Source organism: Canis lupus, chromosome 15 (assembly GCF_003254725.2).
Source record: "Canis lupus dingo isolate Sandy chromosome 15, ASM325472v2, whole genome shotgun sequence".
Lineage (NCBI taxonomy): Eukaryota > Metazoa > Chordata > Mammalia > Carnivora > Canidae > Canis > Canis lupus.
In genome coordinates, this window is record NC_064257.1 from 20,930,763 (window position 1) to 20,944,905 (window position 14,143).

At 40.3% G+C, this 14,143-nt stretch overlaps 1 protein-coding gene across 8 annotated transcripts in view; it reads left to right on the forward strand.

The window, feature by feature from the left end:
- NAV3 (neuron navigator 3) overlaps positions 1-10,516 on the forward strand; it is a 356,255-nt gene extending 345,739 nt beyond the window's left edge. For all 8 annotated transcript variants that reach the window (XM_025438781.3, XM_025438782.3, XM_025438783.3 and 5 more), the window contains 2 exons: positions 2,452-2,655; positions 7,807-10,516. In XM_025438781.3, the coding sequence (XP_025294566.3) occupies positions 2,452-2,655; positions 7,807-7,926 (324 nt within the window). In that variant the 3' untranslated portion in view covers positions 7,927-10,516. The remainder of the gene's footprint in view (positions 1-2,451; positions 2,656-7,806) is intronic.
- The last annotated feature ends 3,627 nt before the right edge of the window (positions 10,517-14,143 follow it).

Below are 14,143 nucleotides of genomic sequence, written 5' to 3' on the forward strand. Positions count from 1 at the left end.
AAACAGTAATATCTAAGAATACTTAGCTCTTAAATCTCATTTTTTAAAAGTGCATAGGTTCCTTTTTTAACAATTAAATTAATATTATTTATAAAACACTGTCCTGAGAATGATAATTTTATACAGCTTCTATTCAAGCAAAAGTATAACCTCTAGAGTAATATCAGTTTCCCAGACTAAAACAAAACTATTTTGAAGAGGGATTAAAAATGTCTTGCTTCTTGCTGTGGTTCTAGATGTTAAGGAGCAAGATAGTGTAAGTGCTGAATCAGCCACGATGTAGGGAGTGTAGGGGGGACATCCAGAACACAGGAGAGGTAAGACAGGAAAACCCTTAGCGGGTGGACAGTTCTCATTGCTACTAAAGGATGTGCTCCGCCACAAGTCCGTTGGTAGGTGATATTCCTGGGGCCGTCCATATATGTTTTCTGTAAGAAAAGGAAGAAAAGGAATCATGTATGTTTTGAACTATTCCCTTGAATCTACTGGTAACAAAGAACCTTGAATTGGAGCAAGAAGTGAAAAAACAAAGCCTGATTGCAAAGATGAACATCCGAGTTGAGAGGAGTAGAAAATCTCTTTTCAAATGAATGCTTTGATGAGGAAACATATGGGGAATACTCTCCGGCAGATGTTCTAATTGGAAAAAAAAAAACTGGTGATACAAAGGATTCTGATTTTTAATCTGGTGATTCTACCTTTATTGAAATGTCAACAATCAATTTATAGTATTCTAAATATTAACATATTTTGTATGTTATAATTTTACAATATTTTATAATATTTTAATATTTAAATATTCTTTCAATTATTTTCTATAATACCTATTTTACACCAAAATACAGAATTGGGCCTATTTGGCATTTTATTGGTCAATTCCAATTTTACTATCCTTGATGAATCTTTAAAAGGCTGGCATCAGTCGATTCTAGCCTGCATGTTCTTTTTGTAACATTTACTTTCCAAGAATTACACATTTCCTTCGATTAGCTTAAGTTGTAAAGCAGCCTATATCTTATAGCTCTATAAAGTAGGTTCTTAACTGAGGGAAAACTTTTGCTCCAAAACAAGAGAACTGTTACCCCTGCCGTCATCTCCCAAGGGATACACAGATATCAGGACCTGGCACTCACTCACTCGCTTGCTCTCTTTCTCTCTCTCTCTCTTTCTCAAGGAAGGCTGACACAAACTCATTCAGTTCCTCCTGGAGAAACCCAAAAGATAACTCCAAAGCAATCTGTGTGCCTTTCATGGTGTCAGTGTCCACCATTTTGCTTTTGTCTCACTGAACCACAATGAGCCATGTAGAACACCTCACAGTAAGCTATCTGGGACCAAATAGGCACCAGGTAACCAGAATTGGCCTCAAAAGAGTAGGTCAAGGCAGAGGGGAAGTACATCAAAGGACTAGTTTGCCCATGTTACTGTTCTCTTCTCTTCATTTTAGCTTTTCTTTAGAAAAGAAAGTCCTTGTTTACAAAGTCCATTCCACCTCTGTCTCTTCAGTGTGCCCTGCCTAATTTGGCTTCAAGATTGCTTCCAGCTTAAAAACTTTTTTTGTAAAAGATTTTATTTATTTATTCATGAGAGACATGCAGAGGGAGAAGCAGGCTCCATGCAGAGAGCCTGATACGGGACTCGATCTCAGAACCCCAAGATCACGACCTGAGCCAAAGGCAGATGCTTAACCACAGCCATGTGCCCACAGCTTAGAACCTTTTAACATAACTTATATTCATCTTGTCCCCTCTACTTCACTCCCAGTACTTTAACTAGCCTTTCTCCTCTCTTTCTTACTGACTCTGCTTGCATTTGAATCCTGACAACATTAATGCTTTCATTTCCCATTTTTCCTCTTCTTTTACCTCTGGCCTTATAAATAAACACCTAAAAAGAGTTTCTACAGGAAGCAATGAGATTATTAGAGGAAATTAATGCAAAGAAAATGATTATCAGAGAAAGTATTTTTATTTTCAAAGAAAATTTGAGTTAGAGTGAGGTTGGCAGAGAAAAGGTCTATGATTTTATTTATCATTTTTCCAAAGTGCACTTTAGTAGAGAACTCTATTTAGTGTCTAGCGTGGCTTTTTTCAATTCTCCATCATTGGAACTTTTCTTTCTCAACTGAGTTTTCTTTTGGTTTATAGAATTACTAATAAAGATAAATGTGGGCAGTGATTTCTATATGCATTTAAAATAAACCTCCCTCTTACTCTCGCCCAAATGCTGACCATCTATTCTAGATGTTCCTCTTTATTTTGCTTCTCCTTCGAGGTTAAAGAGAGTATGTAGACAGACATATATTTGGAATCTGGAAAACTGTATATGGACACAATTACCTGGAAAGTCCCATAAGAACTCAATGTGCAATGGAATCACTCAATTAACGGCCAACTATTTTACTGAATAGAAATGTATTCTATACGTATTAAACATGTGATCATTTTTTAGATGTATGGGAAACGGGCACCTTGGGAAGACCCCTCAAAGTGGGTGCTTGACACATACCCATGGAGTTCAGCGTCTCTGCCTCAGGATGGTCCAGCGTTACTTCAGTTGCGACCAGAAGATGTTGGGTATGAGGGCTGCATATCCACTAAGGAAGCCACAACCTCAAAGCACATTCCACAAAATGACACAGAAGGGGATCCTCTGGTAAGAAACTGATGTATGATTCTTCTAATATCATCTTAGTATGGTGTGTGGTCATCAATATTCAGTCATTTGTTTTAAAACTATTTCTCTTCGGTAGTATTTGGGGCTGTTCTGATATATATAGTCAACTTTAACTCTTTTGCCTTTGGCCTGCTTTCATTGGGTGAAATTCTTAAAACGAAAGACCAAATTTATATGCTTAAAAACCTAGAAACACTAAAACCAGGCTGAACTCTATGACCATAATTTTTATTTTTTTATGCAGAAAATTATATGAATAAATTAATAAATCTTCAACATTACATGACTCAATTCACTAGGTATTTAAGAGAAAACCAAATTCCATTCTTAAATTTACAAAAAAAAAAGAATATAATGTATACTTGGAGAACTAAAGAATATTTTACATATATCAACTAATCTGACTAGATATACCATTAGTCTGTTGTTGCCTATGGTGGAGAAGACTAAACTGACTTGGAAATCAAAGGGAAGTTACTCTCCCTGATTGTGCCTCTCTTGCTTAATTTGCAGTTCTATTTGGTTTAATAAAGCCAGTAAAACGGGCAGCCCCGGTGGAACAGCGGTTTAGCACCGCCTGCAGCCAGGGGTGTGATCCTGGAGACCCAGGATCGAGTCCCACGTCGGGATCCCTGCATGGAGCCTGCCTCTCCTCTGCCTGTTACTCTGCCTCTCTCTCTCTCTCTATGAGTTTAAAAAAAAAAAAGTCAGTAAAACTCCAAACTATGAGTTTTCTGAGACTATTAAGTGGTGTTATTAAAAAGAAGACTTTATTTTTTATGTATTTTTTCATATGTACGGATGAACCCGTATAGATTGGGGTCAGTTAGAATGCGTTTATTAGCTTACCATTCTATGGCTAAAGAAATCACTGGACTTGCACAATCAATACAAGAAGAAAAGATACTGAAATAACAGCCATTATGTCATTTAAAACAGACAAAAAGGAAATGATTAAAAATCATAACCTATGACAATACCCAAGAACATAAAATGACTTGGTATTTTATGGGATATTCCTATACCCATAACCCAACATATATACATTATCATCTCACCTGACCAGTCTTAATGTTTTGAGGGTTACATGTGAACAAACTGATAGATTTTTAAGATCTTTTCCATGGCAAAATGCACACATGAAAAAAAGTTTGTTAAACATTTCAAAGGGCTCCATAGAGTCATGGGGGTATATACATAGACTTGCTTTGATTCCAGAGAACTCTAATATAGGACTTCTGATATTGGACTTTCACTCTAGACCATAAAATCCTTAAGAACCTGGACTTTTATTTCTATAACAGGTAGCTGGCCCTTTAGCTCCTACATAGTTTAAAATTAACAGTGGTGGAGGAATTGGTTTGGATGCAGCATAATTGGGAGCAAGTACTAATTAATTGCTGATAGAATGGTTTAAAATTTAACAGAGCAAATATAGACTTCAGGGTACAAGTATGAGCTATCACCTCTGAATTTTATAACTTCTAGTCTTCACTTTGCAGTGTTGATATACTTACTGTATCTGTTCCAGGTAAGGAGAGGCTTTATAGAGTTTGTTTTGAGAATTACACTATAGAGTAAGAGACCACTAAGGAATGCCCTCAACTTCCCAATTCCCACAGTCCTGATAACTAAACCCATCCAGCATTCTTCCCTGGCTCTGAATGCTCTTGTCTTCTAGTATGGAAAAGAGCTCCAGAGTTTCCCATACTGAGTGGAAATTGGGGTTAAAAAAACTGATTCTTGGGGTACCTGGGTCTCTCAGTTGGTTAAGCGTCTGCCTTTGCCTCGGGTCATAATCCCAGGGTCCTGGAATTGAGCTCCGTATGAACAGGGATTGGGGGGGACAGGGGTCCAGGGGGCCTGGGAGTGGTTCCTGCTCAGCAGGAAGCCTGCTTCTCCCTCTCCCATTCCCCCTGCTTGTGCTCACTCGCTCGCTCTCTCTGTCAAATCAAAAAAAAAATTTTTTTTTAATATCTGATTCTTAAACAGCTGCTCAACTAAATATGTTAAGAAACAGGGATTATGATATGTTAAAAAGCGAAAGGCTTATCAAAAAGTAAATCTTTAGGACATTCTGATAAGAAAATAAATATTCTATCTGCTTTTATTTTGTTATAGATCTATAATTACTGTCATCAAGTGAAAATATATTTGCAGTCCAATCTAAATCAAAAATATTTGGGAAAAATCCACTATTTAATGTCAGAAATATGTTTTTGGATATGAACAAGGATACAAGTTTTTGGTGCATCTCACAGTATTTTATTCATCATCAACAAACTCATTCATTCTTTCAACAAGTATTTTTTTTTAAAAGATTGTTATTTATTCATGAGAGACACAGAGAGAAAGAGGTAGAGACACAGGCAGAGGGAGAAGCAGGCTCCATGCAGGGAGCCGGACGTGGGACTCGATCCCCGGTCTCCAGGATCACACCCTGGCCTGAAGATGGCGCTAAACCACTGAGCCACCCAGGGATCCCCTATTTCAACAACTATTAATAAGTATGTACTCAGCTAAGACCCGGTAGCCAGAAGATAAATAAAAGATCATTTCTGATCTCAGGAAGCTCACAGTCCATTAGCAGAGAGAGCCATCTACCCATATAAATGACAGTAAAATAGTGGTAGAGTCATACTAGAGGGAGTCCATTGAGGAAGTGATTAGGAGACAGCTTCCGAAAGGAGGAGATTCTTAAGCTGCCTCTAGAAGGGTGAATAGAAGTTCCTCGTGTGGTTACATGGAGAACATCCAAAATTAAGGAAGTGGCAGGTGAACCGTGGAACGGCATAACAAAAATGATGACTTCAGGGGCTCTATGCAGAATGGCGGGATTAGAATAAGAAGGGCAAGAAAAACTAGAGGCCGAGGCCTATTTATCTTTGTGAGAAGCTAAAACTTGATCACACAGATAATGAGGGGCTACTGGAGGTGTTTGGGCAGGGGATTTACCTTGGCTAGATTTGCAGGTTATAAACATTGCTTTGGTAATAGAACAGAAGACAGATTAAAGAAGAGAAGATGGAAGCTGGGAGCCCAGCAGATTGGCAAATAGCAGGGGTGATAAGGACCTGCGTAGCGTGTTACAAATGATAGACATTATATACATGACTTTGGGTGTGGAGAATGCAGAGGAGAGGGGAGGGGAGGAGAGGAGAGGAGGGGAGGGAGGAGAGGAGGAGAGGAGAGGAGAGGAGAGGAGAGGAGAGGAGAGGAGAGGAGAGGAGAGGAGAGGAGAGGAGGGGAGGGAGGAGAAGAGAGGAGAGGAGGGACATTGTTTTGCAGAGAATAATGATCTGTCGCAGTGACAGTTGGATCATCTGTAACCTTGGCCCCTCTGTAATCCCCCGGGACCTGAGTGCACAAAGCAACGCCGTGAGAAGGCAAACTAAATCCCGTGCGCACATTTATTAGGAACCTGAGACTTGGAACTTATTCTAATAAAGCGTATTTATTATATGGCACCATTTGCAAAGATTAAGACTTTAGTGACACTTGCATCACACCATAAAACTTTTACAACACTCAGCGTCCAAGTGATTTCCAGCATTCGTGACCGAGGTCAGAAGCGTGACCCTTCAGAGGGACCTCATTCACAATGCCTACTGCTCTCGGGAAAGCAAGAGGACGCTCAGCACACAAGCGTGTTCTACAAATTATCTTCACCCAAATGCTTGAACATGCGGCCAGCAACTAATGAGGGAGGAGCTGGCATCACGAAGGAGGGAGGCAAAATAATTGTGAGGGGGGTGGCCTGAGGGGGAGAGAGGGAGAAGGAGAGAAGGGGGGGGGAGCAGGTGCCGATGGAGACTTTTGGCTTTTTGCCTCATTGGGTTTGAGAGGTCGTCCCAGCGACTTCCATCCCGTATCTGTGTGCAGCTCGTTTAATAAATTCAGAGTTAGACTAATCGTTGTGTCGAAAAATATTGTCCTGAAGAATATTAAAATGACCTTAAGACTCAGCTATCACCGTAGCCTCTTTTTAGAAAGGCACGCATGCTAAAATTGGGGATTACCAGTGTATCATTGATTTCACGAGCATTTATTGAACACGCATTTTACACTGAGCACCCAAGCACGCGTGGCCCTAACACATGACCAAAGAATCCTTTTTTTAATATATATATAGAGAGATTTATTTTTTTTTGTTGTTTTTATTGGATCAGAGTCTCTATTTTTCTAATTTGGAAAAACAACAACAACAACTTGGATTACTTTATCAAATAATAAAATTACTATGCATTCAACAATATAAAGATCATTACAATGAATAGGAACCCTTGACGGGAAGACACGTCTTCTTCCCTTGCTGAAGACGTGTGCCGGTTTTCCTGCGCTTTCTAGAACCGTCGAACAATTTTTCCACAATCCGCTTTTAAACCATCTTTCTTTCTCTGACGGTGGGCCCGCGGATCTAGCAGCAGCCAAGCAAGGCGGCCGCCGTCTGTTCTGTGATACATGGAAGCAGCTGGCTGCCCTTCTCCCCGGGTGCTTCCACGCGTGTGTCCCCTTCCCTGGAACAAACATCACCACCGTCCTCTCAACTGGGAGCCTGGGGCAGCTGCTCTTGTTCCAGAAGCTGGCTTTTGTGTTCAGTGATCTATCAATTATAGTTTAGCCAGAAATCCGACAGCGATTCTTTGCCTCTCCCTCTTCAGACACCCAGGGCCTGCTCCCCGCCCCTCCCCGGGGCCAGCCCCGAGCCAGCAGGTGCGGTGCAGTGTGCTCCTGCCCCCCACCCCGGCCCGGGGGAGCGTGTGCGTGAACGTCCACGGCTTGCAGGTGCCACCGGCTGCTGTCAGCTTCTCGCCGTCCAGCAGCGGGCCCAGACCCAGCTGGGATGAGCCCTCCCCGGGCTCCCCGCCGGAGCCCCATTGGGTCACAAGCCCCCATCAAAGCACTCTCTCCAGGCCCCGTTTGGCCCCATGGCTTGCTGCTGGGGGGGTGTGCGTGGGAGAGCCGGTAGAGGAGCCCCAGACGACAGCTGGAAGTCAAAGTCATGTCCCCATGGCCCTTGGCTGGGAGGTCAGGGTGCCTGGCAGGGCTCAGGGCCGCGGGCTGAGGGGGCTGAAGGCAGGGCCGCTCCCCGCATCGCTGCCACATCCACGTGTCTTTCTCTTTCCGCAGATGAACATGCTAATGAAACTCCAAGAAGCAGCCAACTACTCGGGCACCCAAAGCTGTGACAGCGATAGCACCAGCCACCATGAAGACATTTTGGATTCGTCCCTGGAATCGACCCTCTAGAGGGTGAACAAAGTTAGGGGAAAAGACTGACGCTCTTTCCAAAGGCCTGAGAGGCAAAGTATTGTCCCTACACCACTGCCAGTACGAAAGCGCCCTGTCGAGGGCCCTGCCCCAGAGCTGTGGTCTCCCAGGAGGCAGCAGGAGGAAGCCCGAACCGCCAAGATGCTCGACGGAAATGGAAGCTTAACTTTATTTTATTTCTAGGCGTTTTTATATCCGTGGGGCCCTGCACGGCTCCATTACTCAACCGGGAAGGACCCTCATGACAGGGCGACCGAATAGAGTGCACGTGGGATAGCCAGACTGGACTTTATTTTGTCCCTCTTTAAAAGTTTACAATGCAGCCCTTCTGTTGTCCCTTCCTTTTGTTTCCTCGAGGGGCCCTTCTCACCGCCCACCACCCCCCCAAGCAGGGCCCCTGCTTCCTCGTCCAAGCGTCCTTTGTGCCACACGGTGCTGGTCACAGGGCCCCAGTGGGATCTGTGTCGTGCGCTCACCCCATTCCAAAACGAAGCCAAGAGGCCAGTCCTCCGTAAGCACAGCCGGAAATGTGCGACCACCAGGAAAACACTGCTATGGCAAGCTGGAGTCGTGCCAGTGTCATTCTTAACTGCCACGTTCGCATGATGTGCTCCACCACCTTCCTCGTCTATGAGTCACAGGTTTTATAAGGTTGTTTTTACCACAGTGGTCTTTTGAAACCACCGGCCCACTCCCCGAACAAGAGTTTTATACCAATTATTAGTCAACACTGACAAAAGGCTTTCTTAGGGCTTTACTTGTTTGAGCCTTTTCAGTGAAAGAAGGAACATTTCCTATGGTGCTGTCTCACTGCCTTAAAACAGATTTCTACAACAGTTTAACAGTTGGTTTAAATCCTAAACCGTCGGTGATTTCCACTGTCTTTTCATTTATAACCAAGCAACACCAGTTCACACAGTAGCCTCTCATCTCTATATATCTGTTTTGGGGTTTTTTTGGTTTGGTTGTTTTGGGTTGGTTTGTTTTGTTTTGTTTTGTTTTGTTTTGTTTCCGGAAGAATTGGATAGGAGAAAAATCAGTATTTTTCTACCCTTGAGAATCGATTGCCTGTCCTCCAAAATGTCCAAGTAACCCAGAAACCCTCTTTGACCGTCACTTAAAAGCTAAGACATGTGGCTAAATTCCGTCCAGTTCTAGGCAAATGGTGTTTTAGAAGGAGGGAGATTTGGAAATCTCATCCCGCAGAGCTGGAAGTGCTAGATGCAACACGGACACAACTATTTGGCTTTCCTCCCCTATTCTTTTTGTGATTATGATTCCTGTTACTATTAGTTTGGAGCATGTTGTTTTGATTGCTATCATTGTACATGAGAAATTCAGCATTAAAGAACACTGAAGCAGTGAAGTCACTGTGGAAGAGGAAGCGCTTATACTGTAAGAGAAGGTTAGATTTGCACAGTCTACTGGGTAGGTATTGTAAATAATAATTTTAAAAACTTGCACAAATCAAAACAAACACACGCACACAAAAATGTATTTTAATCCTGTCGGTGTTAAGAGGTGTTTCACTTGCTGAGATTTCCTGTACATTGCAAACAAATACAGAATGCAGACCCTCCAAGCTATTATTATCTGGTGTGTTTGTCCTGTATTTACAGTTGTCATGACTATGCAGGAGCTATCAGTGCTAGAGTGAGCATGCTTCAAAACTGTTCATGAAGCCGATACATTCTTGGAAAAGTAAAAAAAAAAAAAAAAAAGTCTGAAAGTGCATCTGTTGTGGCAGGCTTTAAAGAGAGTGCATGAAAACCGATGGGAATCATTGGAGAAGTTACCACCGCTCACAGAGGACGGGTTTTGAGTTTTTAGAACCGAAGGGCTAGGCCATGGTGTAGACGTGTTCTAAGCGTGTGAAGATGTGTTGCTTTCAGGATGGGCAATTGGTGCTACTCTCTGTGACCACCCGTGGGTCAGTTGCTATAGAACAATAACAGCACAAGACATCTGTGCAGTTTTCAGAGTGTCACTAAGTCCACAGGTCCTACACGGTGCTATTGCCCTAAGGGAAATCTGAACTGAATTTATGCACATAGAATTGTCACCCTGACTTTGAAGCCTCGAACATGGATCAAAACTGTTGTAAAACATCAATATATGTAGCTGGATGAGTGACTGGTTGCCCTTGTATAATATGTGATCTAAAAAAATTGCTAATCTTTCCCTGCCATTTTTGAGAAACACAGTCCAAACATGATCATAAACACAAATTCCTGCAATACATCCCAGTAGGTTCACCTAGTTTACAACTTAAACTAGTTTGTGAAACATGTGTCTGTATACATTTTATATTTTGTACATTTTTGATGTAACATATCATGTAAATAGGCAGAAACAGTGAAATAAATCATCTGAAAAGTTTTGTAGTCTTTGTAAAGCCCCAATAATAAGTACTTGGTGTCAATGGACTTAACTGGATGATGTATTTTCTATTGGTTTATTGTTCCTCTAGCTTGTAAACCAGCTTGCATATATTTTTTTGCAAATGTGCACCCTGTATCTGTTTAAATTATTACTTTGCCATTAAAGTGGAATTATTTATTGACAACAAGGTGTGGCGTCCATATATGGGGAGAAACTGAATGATTGTGCACCAAAAGTCTCAAGCTTTAAAATGGTGCTTGTAACTATTAATGCGCCATCAATGGGGATATGTGTGAATTTTTATTTTAGATACTCTATAGAAAGGACCACGTAGCTTTTAGTAAATACATAAACTTAAGGCCCGGGACATATTTTTTTTTTAATGAAATGTATACAGTAAGAATTTTTAGAAAACTCTCACTAGTCTTAGTGCTGGATTATAAAATACGAATTGATATAAAATAGAATGTCGATGTGACTTAGTTAAATCAACTAATCAGATGTTTCTTTATATTTCACTAAATCCTCAAACTTTTAGCTCTAGAAGATTATTTAAGGCAGGGTAATTTTTGGGTGCTGCTTAACTTTTTAATAGAGATTATAAAAAGAAAACTCCCTTTAAAATTAGGCTTTTTTTTTTTTTAAATACCTTGAGTTCCAACTCCAGTAATTAGAATGTATATTTGGATGATACAAGCAGGGTTTTGGTTTTTAGGACAGGAAAACTGTTAAATTAGAACAGTTGTAGAAGGGGGAAAAGAAAGGCATTCATTAAAATGGGTCAGTCAGCCAAAATTGATGCGTTCGTTTCTTCATTCACAGTTTGGGAAATGAGGGAAATCTCCCCATTTCAGCCTCTCTGGGTAAGCACTAACTTGAATACAATTTTGACACGTGCACTCTCAGGCTGCAGATAGGAGTCCTGCCACTGTCATTCTTCTCTGGCCCATTTACCCACATCCTGTTGCCTGTTTTCTTCTCTCAAATAGTGAGAGTACTAGAATCCCCGTCTAGCAGATCACCATGATCATCAAGTGGGTCATTACATGCAAATGCCTTGAGCAGTGCCCAACGCTTACAGAGCCCTCCACTAATTACAGCTGCTTTTACAACCATTATTACAAACTAATAATTATAAAATATGCTCGAGGCTATTTTCAAACATTCTTGAGAATGACAATGTGGGAAGCATTTCAATTTATTAAAAAATTTTTAAAGAATTTATCTCTTCATGTAATTCCCTCATTCAGAAAAATGGAGTTGGGGCGCCTGGTGGCTCAGTGGTTGAGCGGCTGCCTTCAGCCCAGGGCATGATCCTGGGGTCCCGGGATCGAGTCCCGCGTCGGGCTCCCTGCATGCAGCCTGCTTCTCCCTCTGCCTGTGTCTCTGCCTCTGTGTGTGTGTGTGTGTGTGTGTGTGTGTGTGTGTGTGTGTGTGTCTCATGAATAAATAAATAAAATCTTTTAAAAAATGGAGCTAGTAAGGGTATCCACCTGTAGGGCAATTGGGGGATTAGGTTTGGATCCGTAAAGCATTTAAAAAACTGCCTAGCACTCAGGAAACTTTGAATATATATTAGCTGCTGTAAGACACTGTCATTATAATAAGTTAATTATATCAGTAGTATGACAAATATTCTCAGGATTCAATTTGTAACTATATTCAAGGTAATATTAGAGTCTTGCTAAAAGTATGTCTTTCATCCAGTTTCCTCATCTGTAAAATGGGATTATTATACTATCTCTTCATAAGAGTGTTTTCAGACACTGATAGAATTAAACGATCAAATGAATCCTATTTGAATTTGGAGAAATTCAAGTGCTTTTATTTCAGCCTTTTGGATTTTCACATTGAAAAAAACCCCAAAATTTTTATAAGAAATAAGCCACACTCAAAAATGTTGATTCTATGTCTTTGAAAAATGAAGATGTTTAAAAGAAGCTTCAATTGTGTTTTGCTTTTTTGGTTGGAAGGAGGCACCAACAGGTAAAATACTGCATTTCTGGATGCAATATTATTTTTAATTTAGTGAAAATGATCTGTATAATGATGTTGGAGGATCTCCTCATGAAGTACCCATTATCTTTTATTTATGCAGGAGTTCATCAATAAGAAAACGTATTCACAGAAATTAAACATAGCACATTCTGAACTATGATCTTATTAGAAGAAAATGAAAGTTCTCACGTTTTCCATAAAATATAAAAAAAAATTTTTTTTTAAAGCCTTTCCATTGTCACTCGAACTTTTAACAATTCACCTTAATATTCTAGGATAACACATGATGGAGGTGAAGGTGATGAAGAACGGAGTAAATAATTTTTTTTTTTAGTAAATAATTTTTTATACTCATTACGTGTTAAAATGAAAACATCGTCGATGTATTGAGTTATATTAACTATAGTATTGTAGTTAATTCACCTGATTCTCTTTAATTTTTTTTTACTGTGGCTCCTAGAAAATTTACAATTAAATATGTTGCTTGTATTTGTGACTCACATTTATGTTCCCATTAGATAGCATATCATAGAAAGATTGATCTTTATAAAATGTAAATGCGATCACCCCCGCATCTTTTTTATATTTTGTGTTTATGAATAAGATCTAAATACCGAAGGATAATTCCTTGCTCCATTGGATTTGGCTTATCCCTTGGCTTCCTTTTTCACCAGACCCAGTGCCTCCGTTGTGGTTCTGTTCTCCATGATATTAACCTAATTGTAGACCTAGAAGTAATTCTTGAGACCATAACAACTTCCTAGGTAACTTAGCTATGAGCACGTGCCAGTTTGATTATAATCTTGCTGCGTGGGAACAACCTCTAGTGGGCCAGCTGGAGTGTCTCTTCTAGTAGAGGGCATGCATGGACTATATAGATTAGGCAAAAAAGAATGTTTATTTCAAGGTCTGCAGACTCTTGACTGTCAGGCGGAAGCATGAGTGATCGGTTTCCCAAGACCAATGTTTATCCCATAAATAATTAAGCAATTCTCAGAATTCTAGTTTATTCAATAAGGAGATTACTAATTATATTAAGCAATAAGGTTTTATCGCAAACTGGGTTTGGAACAGTATTTCTTTCACAATAATTTTTTTTACTTCCTTTCACCCCAAGGCCCTTACGCATTCTCAAATGCTATTACCTTGGATAAGCCTTTCTGGTCCTTCAGACTAGGTCAAGAATCCACTTTATTTGCTTTTCTAGGCATTACATATCATTATCTTACATAATAAGGTATAGATCTTATATGCTTCTCTAATGCCACTTATCATGCAATTTCAGGACTTAGACTATAGTGTATTCTCAATACACATATTTAATAAAAATATCTGTATGTGGAGATAACAACAGAATGTTAGCATCTGTAAAACAAAAGCATTAAATTCAAGAACTACTTTTACAGGTGAGGAGCTTCCTGGGAAGCCAGATTGATTAGAAGCTGTCTGATGACCAGGGAAGGAAGTGGATAACCTGAGGGTTTGTGTAATCCAGTAGAGACAAAATACTGCCTCCCGCTTAGGATTTGTTTTCCCTTTAGATGTAATGTACTACATACTTTCTACCAAGTTTTCTTTTTCCTTCTGCTTTTCAAGTTTTTGAACATGACTCAGTTATATATAGTGCAATTTAAATGTGTGGGGTTTGGGGGGAACGGATAAAACAGTTGGAAATGTAGCGCTAGAGCCTAGAAGACAGGTGGGGGCTGAAAAGATCAAAATAGGAATCCTCAGCATAGAAATGAGAAGTGAAGTTGTGAATTTCATTTTGGGATGTTTTCCCACAGGAAAGATCTTGACCAAGTGAGGAAGACTG